This window comes from Tupaia chinensis, unplaced genomic scaffold, assembly GCF_000334495.1.
Source record: "Tupaia chinensis unplaced genomic scaffold, TupChi_1.0 Scaffold000416_1, whole genome shotgun sequence".
NCBI classification, from domain to species: domain Eukaryota; kingdom Metazoa; phylum Chordata; class Mammalia; order Scandentia; family Tupaiidae; genus Tupaia; species Tupaia belangeri.
In genome coordinates, this window is record NW_006159921.1 from 1585276 (window position 1) to 1600108 (window position 14833).

Below are 14833 nucleotides of genomic sequence, written 5' to 3' on the forward strand. Positions count from 1 at the left end.
TGTGTTTGCTGGGGGGTACCGGGGCCCTAAAAAAAAAAAAAAAAAAACAAAACAAAAAAAAAAAAACTCTCCCCCCCCAAAAAAAAAAAGACAGGGGACTAAAGGAGGAGATGAATTTATCTGTAATTGGAATTCCATAAAGAAAGGAGAAAGAGAATGGCCGAGACAGTATTTGAAAAGAATAGTAGCTGTGGTTTTACCAGGACTGATGCACAGATAAAAACAACTAAAATCAAATTCACACCTAAACATATCCTAGTGAAACTATAGAAAACCAAAGACAAAGGCTTAAATATAGACAGAAAAAAAAAATAAAGATTACTTTTTTCTTTTTAATAATTTTTATATTTTCGGGAACCAGCAGTTAGAGTAATGGCTATGTCGCTGGACCTCCCACATAGTCGACCGCGGTTCGCGTCCCGGACCGGGTGGCTTAAAACTCATGCTGGGCGCGTGTGCGTGTGTGCCCAAGATCCCAAGAGGAGAATGGAGGAGAAGGGATTGCAGCGTGACCATCCCCCCGGGGGGTGATTTCTCGCTTTCTGTCTCTATGTCTCTTTCTGTCTGTCTGGCGAGCGCATGCACCCTATAGCAAAAAAAAACTCTCAAAAAAAAAAGAATTTTTTTATTTTCAGGACCAGTAGGTTGCATAGTGGTTAAGGCACTGGATTCCCACGTGGCTGACTACAGTTCCAGCCCCAGACCTGGCAGCTTGAAACTCAGGCCGTGTGCATGTGCATGTGTGCCCAAAATCCTGAGAAGAGAATGGAGGAGAAGGGATTGTGGCATGGCCATTCCCCCTGGGGGTAATTTCTCATTTTCTCTGTCTCTTTCTGTCTCGAGCAAGCTCATGCACCCTATAGCAAAAATCTCTCTTAAAAATGAATGTTTTATTTAATTTTAACTTATTATCATTACTATTTAATATGCTATAGGGCACATGCATACACCAGAGAGAGACAGAGAAAGCAAGCTGCCAGGTCCAGGACTCAAACTATGATCAGCCATGTGGAAGTTCAGTGCCCTAATTACTATGCCATCTGCTGGTCTCCCAAGAAAGATTACTCTTGAAGGAACATCAGTGAGAACAGATGTCAGCAAACTTCTGTAAGGGTCCAGTGAATATTTTAGGCTTTTCGGGCTGTACAGTATCTGACATAACTACTCAACTCTGTCATTGTGGCATAAAAGCAGCTATAGAGAGTATATAAATGAATAATTATCACTGTGTTCAGTTAAACTTTATTACTTAAGTAATGGGCCAGATTTGGTCCAGGAAATCCCTGAGTTAGCCTAACAGCTAATTTCTGAATAAAAACAATGGAAGCCAGAAACAGTAGAGTAACATTTCAAATATACTGAAAAGGGGGCCAGCTGGTTACATGGTGGTTAAGGCACCTGGATCCCCCATGGCCAACTGTGCAGTTTGAGTCCCAGACCCAGAGACTAGTAAAACATACTGGGCACGCACACACATGTGCATGTGTGTGTATGGGTACATGTCAAAATCCTGAGAAGAGAATGTAGAAGGGATTGTGGCATGGCCACACCCCTGGGAGAGTGTATTCTTGCTTTCTCTCTCTCGTTCTCTGGTGAGCACACATGCCCTGTAGAAAATTAAGAAGAAAAATAAAATATATTGAAAGAAAATTACAATACTGAAATTCTCTATACAGCAAAGATACTTGAAGAATGGAGACAAAATATGGGGGTCAGCAGGTGGCATGGTGGTTAAGGTGCTGAATTCCATATGGCAGACTCCGCAGCTTGAGTTTTGGACCTGTGGTCTGAAAAACATGCTAGATGCATGTGCATGCAAGCTCAAAATCCAAAGAAGAGAATGGAGGAGAAGGGATTGCAACGTGACTATCTCCCCTGGGGGGGGTGATTTCACACTTTCCCTCTCTGTCTTTGGTGAAAGTATGTGCCCTATGGCAAAAAAAAAAAAGGACATTTTCAGATAAACAAAAAATGAAAACCTGTGCTGTAGCAGATCCTCAAGGAAATTCTACAGGATGACCTTACAGCAGAAAAGAACTGAGCATAAAGGTATTGATTAATATTGTCTTTAATGAATTAGAGACACGTATAGTAGTTTCTAGAGTAACCACCAAAACTATTAAAATAATCCAAAAGAGGGACCAGCAGATGGTGTAATGGTTATGTTACTCAGCTTTCACATAGTCTACAGTGGTTTGAGTCCTGGACCCTGCACCGTAAAACTCACGCCAGGCGCATGTGCATGCATGCCCAAAATCCTGAGAGGAGAATGGATTGTGGAGTGACCATCCCCTCTGGGGGTTGATTTCTCGCTTTTGTCTCTCTTTATCTCTCTGGTGAGTGCATGATCTCTGTAGCAAAACTCCTTCAAAAAAATCCAAAAGAAGGCAGAAAATGGGGAAGAAAGGAATGAAAAATAAAAAATAATTTACTACAACCAATTCAGTTATTTTATGTAAATGGTATAAAAAGTCTATTAGAAAGGCAAAGAGGGACCAGTTGGTGTCATGTTGGTTATGTCTCTGGACTCCCATATAAGCGACTGGACCTGATGGCTTAAAACTCATGCCGAGCATGTGTACGTGTATGTGCAAGATCCCGAGAGAAGAGTAGAGGAGAAGGAATTGTGCTGTGGCCATTATCCCAGTGATTCCTCACCTTCTTTCTCCCTGTCTCTCTAAAAACTAAGATTCTACTTACCATAAATTAGCAATTAGAGGCATTGAAAGTAAATGGATGGAAAAAGATCTACCACACAGACAACAAATATGAGATAACTGGTATAACTATTGTAATATCACATAAAATAGGCTATAAAAGAGTATTATAAAAGGTCATCATAATGATAAAAGGAATAAACTCATCATGAAGGAATATCAATTGTAAATATGTATGTAATAATAGAACCTTGAAACGTGAAAAATTTGACAAAAAAGTGAGGAAAAATTACATAAAGACAGGATTTAAAAATTATTTATTATTTATTATTCTTTTAAAATTTGTGATAGGGCACATGTACTCATGAGAGAGAGCGAAAGCAAGCAAGTTGCTAGGTACAGGACTCAAACCATGGTTGGCCATGTGGGAGTCTAACACATTAACCACCATGACACCTGCTAGCTCGTCAGTAGGATATATATATATATATTATATATATATATAATTTATATATATATATATAAATTATTTAGTTTGAGGCCAAACACGAGTATGTGTGTGTGTTTTAATAATGCTCATAGATTAAAAACTGAAGTCAAAGGAGGATGGAAGGGGTGGATTTCATGGGTATCCTCAGAACTTCTTTGAAACAGATAAAAGCCAAACAGACCTGAACTTGCTGGTGACCTTGAGAAACTCCTTTTCTAATCCTGGGCTTTCTTATCCATAAAGTTAGGCAAGGGTCTCAGAAATCATTGGGAATAATTTGATGCCTGGGTTTCAGTCCCAAAGAGCAGGATTTACCTGTCCTGCTTAGTCTCTAGGGCAGGCGCGGTATGGGAGCTGCTGTAGACATCCTGCAGCCAGGAGGGAAAGGACAGTGAATAGACACAGGCCTTGATGTGGACACCCCGCTGAAGAAGCACAATGTCAGTAGGATATTTTTAACATCCTTATCTAAGCAATTGATGGAATAACTAAACTAAATATCAGTAAAGACAAGATTTAAATGATATAATCAGCTACCTTCATGTATGTAGTAATAACATTTGTAGAACACTGTATCTGACAAGTGCAGAATATATGTTATATTTAGGAGTACGTGGTACATTCACCAAGATATACTGAGTCATAAAACAAGTCTCAATAATACATAAATAGGAATGTTCATTGGCAAGTCTTGAAGATGCCGCCCAAAGAAAAAAGTGGTTCTGGAAAAGTGGGAAAAGGGGGAGCAGCATCTGGGAGTGATTGTGCTGACAAGAAGGCTTGGAATCCCAAAGGTGGTGGCAATGCAATAAAGGTCAGACACGTTCTATGTGGAAAACATGGCAAAATTATGGAAGCCATGGAAAAGTTAAAGTCTGGAATGAGATTCAGTGAAGTGACCACACAATATAGTAAAGATAAAACCAGGCAAGAGAGTGACTTGGATTGGATAACTAGAGGGTCCATGGTGGGAAGCAGCATTTGCCTTGACTGTCAGTGGAATGAATCAGCCTGTGTTTACAGACCCACTAGTTAAGACAAAATTTGGATATCATATTATCATGGTTGAACACAGAAAATAAAATCATATGAAAGACTTAAAAGTGTGTGTGTGTGTATAGCACTTTTTTGTGTGTGTGTGGAGAGGTTTTTGCTGTAGGGAGCATGCACTTGCTAGAAAGACAAGAGACAGAAAGCAAGAAATCACCCCCCCAGGGGGGATGGCCACACTGCAATCCCTTCTCCACTCTCCTCTCAGGATCTTGGGCACGCACGCACACGCACCTGACATGAGTTTAAGCCACTGGGTCTGGGACTTGAACTGTGGTCGACTACATGGGAGTTCAGTGATGTAGCTATTATGCCAACTGCTGGTCCCCATAAAATTAACCATTTATAAATGAATGATTCAGGCATATACTACATTCACAGTGATATGCTTTCTATCTAATTACAGAGTATTCTCATACTCTCCATAAAACCTCATATTCATTAAACATCATATTCATCTTCTTTCCTTAGCCTCTATATGTCTTCTGTCTGTATGGATTTACATATTCTGAGTATTTTATATAAATGAGTTCTATCATATGTGACCTTTCGTATTTGGCTTATTTCCCTTAGGGTGGTGTTTTTGAAGTTCATCACCCTTGTAACATGTATATCACTACCCTGTTTCTTTTCAAGACTGAATAATAATATTACATCTGTTTATGTATGTATCTGCTAATGGACATTAGGGCTGTTTTTGCCTTTTTTCTATTATGAGTAGTACTGCCATGAACATGTATGTTTTTGTTTAAATATTTATTTTATGTTCTTTTGGGTATGTACCTAAGAGTTAAATTTCTGAGTCATAATGGTAATTCTGTGTTTAACTTTTAAGGAACCATCAAACTATTTTCATTTTTAGAGAAATTTTTGCTATAGGTCATATGTGCTTGCCAGAGAGACAGAAAGCAAAAAATCATCCCCCAGGGGAATGGCCATGCTGCAAACCTTTCTCTAATTCTCCTCTCAGGATTTTGAGCATGCACACACATGCACCCAGCATGAGTTTTAAGCCACCGGGTCCAGGGTTCAAACTGTAGTTGACTACATTTATTTAGTTTTACTTATTGTTATTATTTTTAAATCTTCTGTAGGGCACAAATGCTCTCCAGAGAAAGAGAGGTAGAAAGTGAGAAAACAAGCTGCCAGGTCCAGTACTTGAACCATGGTCAACTATATAAGAGTCCAACACCCTAACCGCCATCCCATCTGCTGCCCCCCCAACTGTTTTCTGTAATGACTGAATTATTTTACATTTCTATCAGTAATGGTCAAGAGTTTCAATTTCTTTATAGCCTTACTAACCCTTCTTCTTTTCCATTTACATTATTACAGCCATCGTAGTGGGATTTGCATTTCTTTTATAACTAATCTTTTCATGTGTTTATTGGCCATTTATGTGTCTTATTTGAATAAAAGATCATTTTTTGAGAGATTTTTGCTGTAGCGTGTGTGCACTCACCAGAGACAGAGAGACAAAAAGCAAGAAATCATCCCCCAGAGGGAATTGCCATGCCAGTCTCTTCTCTTCCATGCTCCTCTCAGGATTTTGGACATGCACACACAAGCACTTGGTGTGAATTTCAAGCCATTGAGTCTGGGACAGGAACCACTGTCACGCCCATGTGGGCGTCTAGCGCCTTAACCACTATGCTATCTGCTGACCCCCGAAAAGATCATTTTTTTAAAGGTCTCATTCTTCAAAAAATATTTTTTATTTTTATTTATTTATTTTGCTATAAGGAGTGTGTGCTTGTTAGAGACAGAGAGAGAGAAAGTGAGAAATCACAAAGAGTATCTCATCAATGAGGTTTGACTTCTTGGTATACATTATGGTGTTTTCGTGCTCACGTGTGTGTGTATGTGTGTGTTTGTGTGTGTGTGTGTGTGAAGAGATTTTTGCTATAGGGTGTGTACACTTGCCATAGAGATACAGAGAGACAGAAGATGAGAAATCACCCCCCCAGGGGCAGTGGCCAGGCTGTAATCTTTTCTCCTCCATTCTGCTCTCAGGTTTTGGGGCATGTACACACACACACACCCTGTGTGAATTTCAAGATGCCAGGTCCAGGATTCAAACTGTGGTTGACCATGTGAGAGTCCGGCACCTTAACTACTATACCCTGCTGGCTCTATTATTTATGTTTTTAAAATAAGAGAACTTTGGGGCCAGCCAGTAGCTCAGTGGTTAAAGCACTGGACTCCCATATGACTGACCACAGTTCGAGTCCTGGACCTGGTGGCTTGCTTTCTCACTTTCTTTCTTGTCTCTCTCTGGTAGGCACATGTGCCCCATAGCAAATTAAAAATAATAAATTAAACAAATAAATAATTTTAAATAATAAAATAAGGGGATTTCATTAAATTACCTCTAAAGACTCCTTTGGGCCCAAATTCTTGAGCCTTCAAGTTGATTGTGTATCGAAGTTGTAGTAATTTCAACAAAGTTCCTCTTTTTTAGAAGGAGATTGTTAGTCACAGTTCCTGGCATGCTTCATGTAGGTCTTTTAATCAGTTGACTTAAGAAAATGTTTTTTGGGCCACACACCGGGTGCGTGTGCATATGTGTGCTTACTTTCCCCCTCTTTCTCTGTCTCTGGTGAGTACACATCCCTTACAACAAAATTTAAAAAAAAAGAGAGAGAGAGAAAAGAAAAGACCTTTTGAATCAAAAAGGTAAAGAACATTAGACTCAATCATGTTCATCCAAGATCTACAATGCTATTACCTTCTTCTGAATGTACCCAAATGTTATCTCATGGTGTAAGCTATACTCTTGTGTTCTGGTGGGATGTTTACAGTGAAAGGAAACTGAATGTTTAAGAGCAAAGTTGAATTCATTACGAGAACAAAGATTTCCCTTTTTATAATTATTGAGTTGGTGGTGAGATTTCTTTAAGGTAATAGCCTCAAAATTATAAAGGATAATTTCAGAAAGAATTAAAACATTCCCAAACAAGTGAATGCAGGTGATCCTGTTCCGTAGGGTTAAGTTTATTTATTTATTCCATGAGAGAAAGAGAGACTGGTATCCCTAACAGGGTCCTCATGCCACTGCCATTCTCAGTCAGTTAAGATCATGGACATACACTTGTGTGCCTGGCATGCTTAGAAATGTCCTGGGATATGAACCCAGGACCTTTTTATTATGGTTCCAGTTTAGTTACACCGTACCACCTCCTATCTCCCCTCAAGGCCTTTTCACCTCTCAAGACAAGGCAGTTGCTGTGAATCCCAAGTGCTTATCTCCTTGAAGAATATGTAAATGTCCTCTTGGGACCAGCAGTTTGCCTAATGGTTATGTCGCTGGACTCCCATGTAGCCGATCGGGGTTCGAGTCCCGGACCTGGCGGCTTAAACTCATGCCAGGCGCGTGTGCATGCTTGCCCAAGATCACGAGAGGAGAATGGAGGAGAAGGGATTGTGGTGTGGCCATCCCCCCTGGGGGGTGATTTCTCGCTTTCTGTCTCTATGTCTCTCTCTGTCTTTCTGGTGAGCGCATGCACCCTATAGCAAACAACAACAACAACAAAAAACCCTCCCAAAAAAAAAAAAAAAAGAGAATATGTAATGTTCTCTTCAGAGTGAAGTCATGTAAACTAGCACCAGGCTAATTTATGTCTTTTTGTATTTTTATTCATATCTGTACTTTCTAACTAACTCCTTAATTAGCAGCTTTGTGGAAAAAAGGAAGCTCACTTTAATAAAATTATGTTTAGATCCTTGTTACTAGAAGTTGTGGCCAAGTACTGTTTGAAAGCCCAACCATTAAAATTATGAGGGTTTGACATGGTGGTTGAGGCACTGGACTCCCACATGGCCAACCACCGTTCAAGTCCTGGACCTGGCAGCTTGCTTTCTCATTTTCCGTTTCTCTCTCTCTATGTTTCTCTCTGGTCAAATTAAAAAATACTAATGAATAAAATTAGATAAATAATTCTTTTAAAAAAAAGTTAAGAAGGTTTATTGCTGCTGTTCTTCAGTTTCCTTCTCCATATGAGATCTGTAGTTGTATTAATAGTCTTTACCGTTTTCTTTGTTAGTTTTTGTTGTTTTCAAAGGGTTACAACTGGGTCTATTCATATTTTAAAGTCTTATTTTAGTATTTTTCTATTGACTATATACCTGTTCTGTCAATATGGAGCTAAGGTGTTTAGAAAATGATCATAGACCCAGATGCAGTAGCATGCACTACTCAGTCTCTGTGCTTAGGACACATGGGAGGTGAAGGTTTGATTCCTGACTCAACCAAAAGGCCAGGTGGGGTGGTGTGTTCCTGTAGTCCCAACAGCTCAGGGAGGCTAAGGCCGGAGGGTTATAAGCTATAGGTTTGCAAGTTAATGACTAGCTTGGATACATAGTGTAACCCTAACTGAAAAAGAGCTGGCGGCCAGATTCCACAGCAGTAATGCAACTGGATCCATATGGAAAGGTCCCTGGTTCATGTTCCAGGGCCTCTCTGTGCATGCTGCCTATCCCATGATCTGGACTAGTTGGAGGTGAATCATGGTGAGAAGACCCTATGGGGGTAATGCCCCTTCCCCCCAAACCCACAAAAGAAACTTTTTTTAAAAAAGAGTTTGGCGTGATGGTACATGCCTACAGTCCTGTTAGAAGACTGAGGCAGGAGGATTATAGCATGGCAGAATCAATTTTAAAAGGCAAAAGAAAATGATCATAATTAGATGTTATTCCTTCTCAGTCTTTTGGTGAGCTTTCAGAAATCCTGATGCCTTGGTTTTATCCATACCAGTTAAATCGAAATATCTGGGATAAGGGCCCCAGGAATCAGTTTTGTTTTTGTTTTAACAATTCTATAAGCAATGCCAATATGCAGCAAGGTTTGGAAACCATGGCTTTACTTGTTAGCCCTGTAGCATAGAGGTTCTTCTTCCCAGTTATCTATTAACTCCTGAAGGTTCATTTACTTGTTTATTTAATAATTGCATATGCATGTGAATTAAAAAAAGGAGATGAGAAAAGTGGGGAGAAGCACCCTCAACAAGGTCTCATCACCCTGTGACCCCTTACCCCTGCCCTCCAGTGCCTTAGGATCCTTGTCCATGTGTGTACTTGGGTGTTTTCAAGCCAAACCTGTGATCTGAACCTGTGGTCAGCCATATGGCTTTCAGCCAAAAAAATAACTTATGTTACTTTTGTACCACAGTAGTTGGGCTCTGAGGATTAATTGGATAACCTCATAATAACACATTTTAGCTACTTGAAACTGAGGATAAGCCAATATTTTGTGGTAAAATACACATAACATAAAATTTACCACTTTAACCATATTTAAGTGTAAAATTTACTGTCATTAAATACATTCACATTTGTAAAACCATCTTCACCATCCATCTACAGAACTTTTTCCTTTCCAAACTGAAACTCTATCCTGATTCAACAATAATACTCCTCCTCCCAGCCCTTGGCAGCCACTGTTCTTTTTTTTTTTTAATTTTTTATTTATTCATTCATTTATTTTAATTTGACCAGAGAGAGACAGAGAAAGAGAGAAAGTGAGAAAGCAAGCCACCAGGTCCAGGACTTGAACTGCAGTTGGCCATGTGGGAGTGTCTAGCGCCTTAACCACCACACCATTGCTGGTCCCCACCACTGTTCTTTTATCACTCTGAATTTGACTACTCCAGGTGCCTCATACTAATAGAATCATACAGTATTCACTCTTTTATAATTAGCTTGTTTCTCTTAGCATGTCTACAAGATTTATTCATGTTTTAAAATGTGTTCAAATTTCTTTCCTTTTTAAGGCTAAATAATATTCCTGTGTGTGTGTGTTTTACATTTTCTCTATCCATTCATTTGTTCGAATACTCCTTGAATGCCTTTTGTGAATAACAGTGCCATGAACCTGAGTGTAAAGAAGCCAATGTTAAGTGCTAAACTGATGGTTTATTCTCTCTCTGCAAAATGCTTATCTGAGTAAATTACATGTTCTTTGTTATTAGGTTGTAGTGAACCAGATGAATAAACACCTGTCCCTCCTCTAATAAGGCATACATTAGGTAGTATTCTAGATACTTTCCAGGCTTTCTCAGAGGTAGTGGTGGAATTCCATTTTATTTCTTCAGGAATTTTTGTGTTATTTTTTGTTTTTAATTGTCAGATGGTGTGTGCATCTGCCAGAGAGAGAAAAAGTACTCCCATTTGGGACATAGTCATTCTGCAGTCCTTTCCTTTACTTCCCCAGCCCAGTAGGATTCAAGACACACTTGCACATATACCCAGTGTGTTTTTCAAGCATTTATTTTTAGAATTGTTTTATTTAACTTTATGTATGTATGCATTTATTTATTTATAAAATTTGACCAGAAAGGATCAGAGACAGAGAAAGTGAGAAAGCAAGTTGCCAGGTCTGGGACTCAAGCCATGGTTGGCCATGTGGGAGTGCAGCGCCCTTAACCACCATGCTACCTGCTGGCCTCCCAAGTTCCATTTTATTTAAATCAGTTATCCTGGTCAATCTATGGATCAGTCCTGCAAAGGCTAAGTTCCACAAATATGATGGAACTTCAGAGATTCATGGGAAAATGGAATTAAAGTATGAGTTTATTTTGATGCAAAAATTTTTTGAAATCCACATGTAGTTTTTTTTTGATAATATGGGTTTCTCGTGTACTTTTTGAAGTCCCCTCATGTAGTGACACAAGTCTCTGTATGTCTAGAATGAAATGAAGGACTCATGATGTATAGTTTTGTCTTACTTCAGAATGCTAGGGCAAAACTGTAAGCTTCAAAAACAAGTTTTATTGTTTGTTTGTTTTTGTTAAGTTTTTGCCATAGGGCATGTGCACTTGCTGGAAAGAGACAGAGAGGGGCAAAAAAAAAGAAGATAAGAAATCAGCTCCTGGGACCAGCAGTTAGCATAATGGCTATGTTGCTGGACTCCCATGTAGTCGACAGTGGTTCGAGTCCCGGACCTGGTGGCTTAAACTCATGCCAGGCACCTGTGCATGCGTGCCTAAGATCCCAAGAGGAGAAGGAGGAGAAGGGATTGTGGCGTGGCCATCCCCCCTGGGGGGTGATTTCTCACTTTCTGTCTCTCTGTCTCTCTCTCTGTGTCGCTGTCGATCGCAGGCGCCCGATAGCAAAAACCTCTCCAAAAAAAAAAAAAAAAGAAAAGTCAGCCCCAGTAAGGATGATCACAGTGCAATTCGTTCTCCTCTTGGGATTTTGGGCATGCATGTACACATGTCCAGCATGATTTTCAAATCACCAGGTCCAGGCAGGACTCAAATCATGCTTGACCATGTGGGAATCTAGCACCTTAACTGCCATGCTACCTATTGGCCCCAAAATCAAGTTTATTTTTTAAAAATAATTTAAATATAATTATTTATTTATTATTCTTATTACTTACTATACAGCACACACACTCACCAAAGGGCGGGGAGGGAAGAGAAAAAGGAAGCTGCCAGGTCCAGGACTTGAACTGTGGTCAGCCATGTGGGAGTCCAGCACCTTAACCACTATGCCACCCAAACCAAGTTTATAAAGCACCTTAGAGGGCCAGGGGGTGGTGTGGTGGTTATAGTGTCTGAATCCCACATGGCCAACTACACAGCATGGTAAAAGCTTGGGTCTGGTGGCGTTTAAAACATACCAGGTACATGTGTGTGCATCCCAAAACCCTGAGAGGAAAGTGAGGGGAAGGGATTGTGGTGTGGCCATCTTCCTTGGGGGTGCTTTCTCACTTTCTCTGTTTCTCTGTCTCTATCTCTGCCGAGGGCACACACCCTAAAGCAATAGGAAAAAAAAGGAACTCTCAAACATTTTGCTCTAAAAGTTCTAAACTAATTTGATTGAGTCTAGAAGCCACATTAGGGCCCTTTTATTTGCTTGCAGTGTTCCTCAAATGGGCTTTTAACTCTACTTCTACCATATGATCTTAGCTCTTTTGCATGATAGACCTAGCACTTGAGCTCATGTTTTCATTTCTTTCCATGGTTATTTCTTCAAGTCTGTTCATGTATTGAAAAGAGAGAGAGAGATACAGACAGACAGTTACCCTTGACAGGTCCTCACCACATTGTGATTCTCCCTCTAGCCTCCCAGTCACCTGGGACCACGGGCACACAGAGGTATGCCCAATGTGCTCAGGTCAACTTAAGATCTAAACTCAGACCTCCCTTGTAGCTCTAGTATAGCACAGTGACAACCCTACCATCTACTGCCACTGTGGCTAGCTGGGCCTCTCTCCATCCTTAGGGAGCTGCTTGATCACTTGTCTCTTGATTGCTGTGAGAGTATACTTTTTTAAAAAAAGAATTATTTACTTTTATTCATTGTCATTATTTATTTTATTTTATTGACGTTGACCAGAGAGAGACAGAGAGAAGGAAAGTGAGAAAGCAAGCTGCCAGGTCTAGGCCTTGAACCATGGTCAGCTGTGTGGGAGTCCAGCTGCCTTAACCACCATGCCACCTGCTGGCCCCAAGAATATACTTTTTTTAAAGATGATTCAGCCAAGTATTTTTTACATGAGTTCAACTGTGTTAAGCAATAAGTGGAAAATTTTATAGAGGCAATCCATTTTGAAAAAGTCATGATTATTTTAACATTATTTTTCTGAAGGCATTACTGTTTCACATTCCTACAGAACACCCATCCTTACCCTGAAGGACAGTGAATTTTCATTGGTGTGTATGTTTCACTTTGACCCCTTTGATACTTTATATTACTTCTAATTAAAGGCAACTGAAATGAAAAGAGGGTTAGGCCACTGAAAAGGAGAAAAATTTTAAATTTGTTGGTTTCTTTGGGATGAGAACTGGATTACATAAATTTGCCTTACAGTTACAGAAATGCCCTAAAATTGAGAATCTGATAGAACAATACAATTTAGAGCCAATTCTAAAGATGAGCCATAGACAGCTTGTTTTGTTTTGTTTTGTTTTGTTTTGTTTTGTTTTGTTTGAAAACTTGTTTACATAATTCTGTAGTCCAAGAGGTTAAGAGTGAGTAAATAATCCTTTCTTTGTAGATCTTCATCTGCTGGTGGACGTGGCCTGCAAGCAGGAGCATTTTCCCAAGGAGGAAGAATTAAAAGAGTGAGGAATGGATGACAAAATGTGATATTGTGCACTAGCTGTAGCTGGAGGCAGACTAGCCTTGCACATGACACACTGTTGGGATTTTTTTCAGTTCTGTTAAGGAAAAAAATTTTTTGTTTTGTTAATTGAGAATTTTGTTAATTGGGAATTTGGTATTACTGCAGCAGTTCAGTTCAGACTATTTACCTTGACAAACTTCTAAACATCTAGCAGTGTGGTTTTTTTCTGCCCAGATCCCTTTCAAATTTAAAGTCCTGGCCTTCTGTTACAGTCAAGAAACATCTGAAAACTGCTGTATCTCTGCCACTAGAGATACTCTGCTGATCTGTTGTCTTGTCACTCTCGGCCTGTGATCAGCACAATACCAGACGGGTGTTCAGTCTATCTGTTTCAAGTCACAGTGTGATCCTTTTAGAGAAGATGGAGTGAGAAACAAAGGCATGTGAGGTCACCAGGATCACAGGTCTGAATGGGTCAGGAATTCCAGGAAAGAAACCCTGCGAAAGAGCTAATTTTCTAAGTGATTAACCAGGAAAAGCTCTAACTTCCTAACCAGCATTCTGTTTCAAGAGCAAGGCATCTGGACTTGGACCATCCATCACACTGAATAGCCCCTGATTCTCTATTAATGGGAGCATTCTTCTATTTTCATATCTTTCCTTAATTTTAATAATACATTATCAGAAATTATAAGAAGGTTTTGTTAATATGTCACTTAAATTTTTCTAAAGAAAAGTATTTTAACTGGCTTAATACAATTTATAAATACTGATAGATTTAATGGTTTTAAGGGTTTTTTATTTTAGTATTACAGGATAGGAGGATAAAGGATGCATATGTAATACTTTTATTTTGAAGGGGAGCTATACAATGTATGAATGAAAATATTAAGAGATTTAACACAGTGTTTTCTTTAGATTTTTACATTCAGTTAAGTATAAATCCTCATTTATATAAGGTATTGTATGTAAATTTTGGGAAAAACTGATTGGTAGTTATTTAGCAGAAGCTGTGCCCTTGATATTTTTTAATAGTTTCCATCTGGTTTAAGCTTCTGAAACAATTTTGGATAGTGGAAAATATGACATATTTTTCTAATCTCTTCAATGGGATTTTAAATCTAAGTAGTAGGATTGTAGGACTGTTTTTTTTAGGAGAAGAGGGCATCTTGAATGTCCAGTTTCTGTGATTGATCACTTACTTGCTCATCCAATGACAAGAAACTTTCTTATTCAAAATATTTTAAATTGACTAGAACTTTCTTATCAGATTCTACCTCAGTTTTCCTAAGAAGCACTGCAAAAATAAAAGGAAAGCCTAGGAATATGAAGCCAATTAAAAAGAAAAGGCAGTTAGTGGTATGAACACAAGTACTGTGCCAGCCGTTGTGGGTTTACCAGTTCATTTCTTGTATGGCATCATGCCTTCCCAATGATGGCAAACTCTAGAAGTATTACAGAGGACTAGTTTTTCTGGAAAAGGTTGAACTCTGTATTGGTCTGCAGTAAATCAGTTTAAAGATATGTATTTAGATAAAGTAGGTTCTGAAAAGCAACCTGTCTGGT

The 14833-nt window shown here is 39.2% G+C and overlaps 2 protein-coding genes across 2 annotated transcripts in view; both read left to right on the forward strand.

The window, feature by feature from the left end:
* HSF5 (heat shock transcription factor 5) overlaps positions 1 to 13924 on the forward strand; it is a 52833-nt gene extending 38909 nt beyond the window's left edge. The window contains exon 7 of the mRNA XM_027774225.1: positions 13199 to 13924. Coding sequence (XP_027630026.1) covers positions 13199 to 13269 — 71 coding nt within the window. The 3' untranslated portion in view covers positions 13270 to 13924. The remainder of the gene's footprint in view (positions 1 to 13198) is intronic.
* The window catches only part of SKA2 (spindle and kinetochore associated complex subunit 2), a 1094818-nt gene that overhangs the window by 700299 nt on the left and 379686 nt on the right, over positions 1 to 14833 (forward strand). The window lies entirely within an intron of this gene.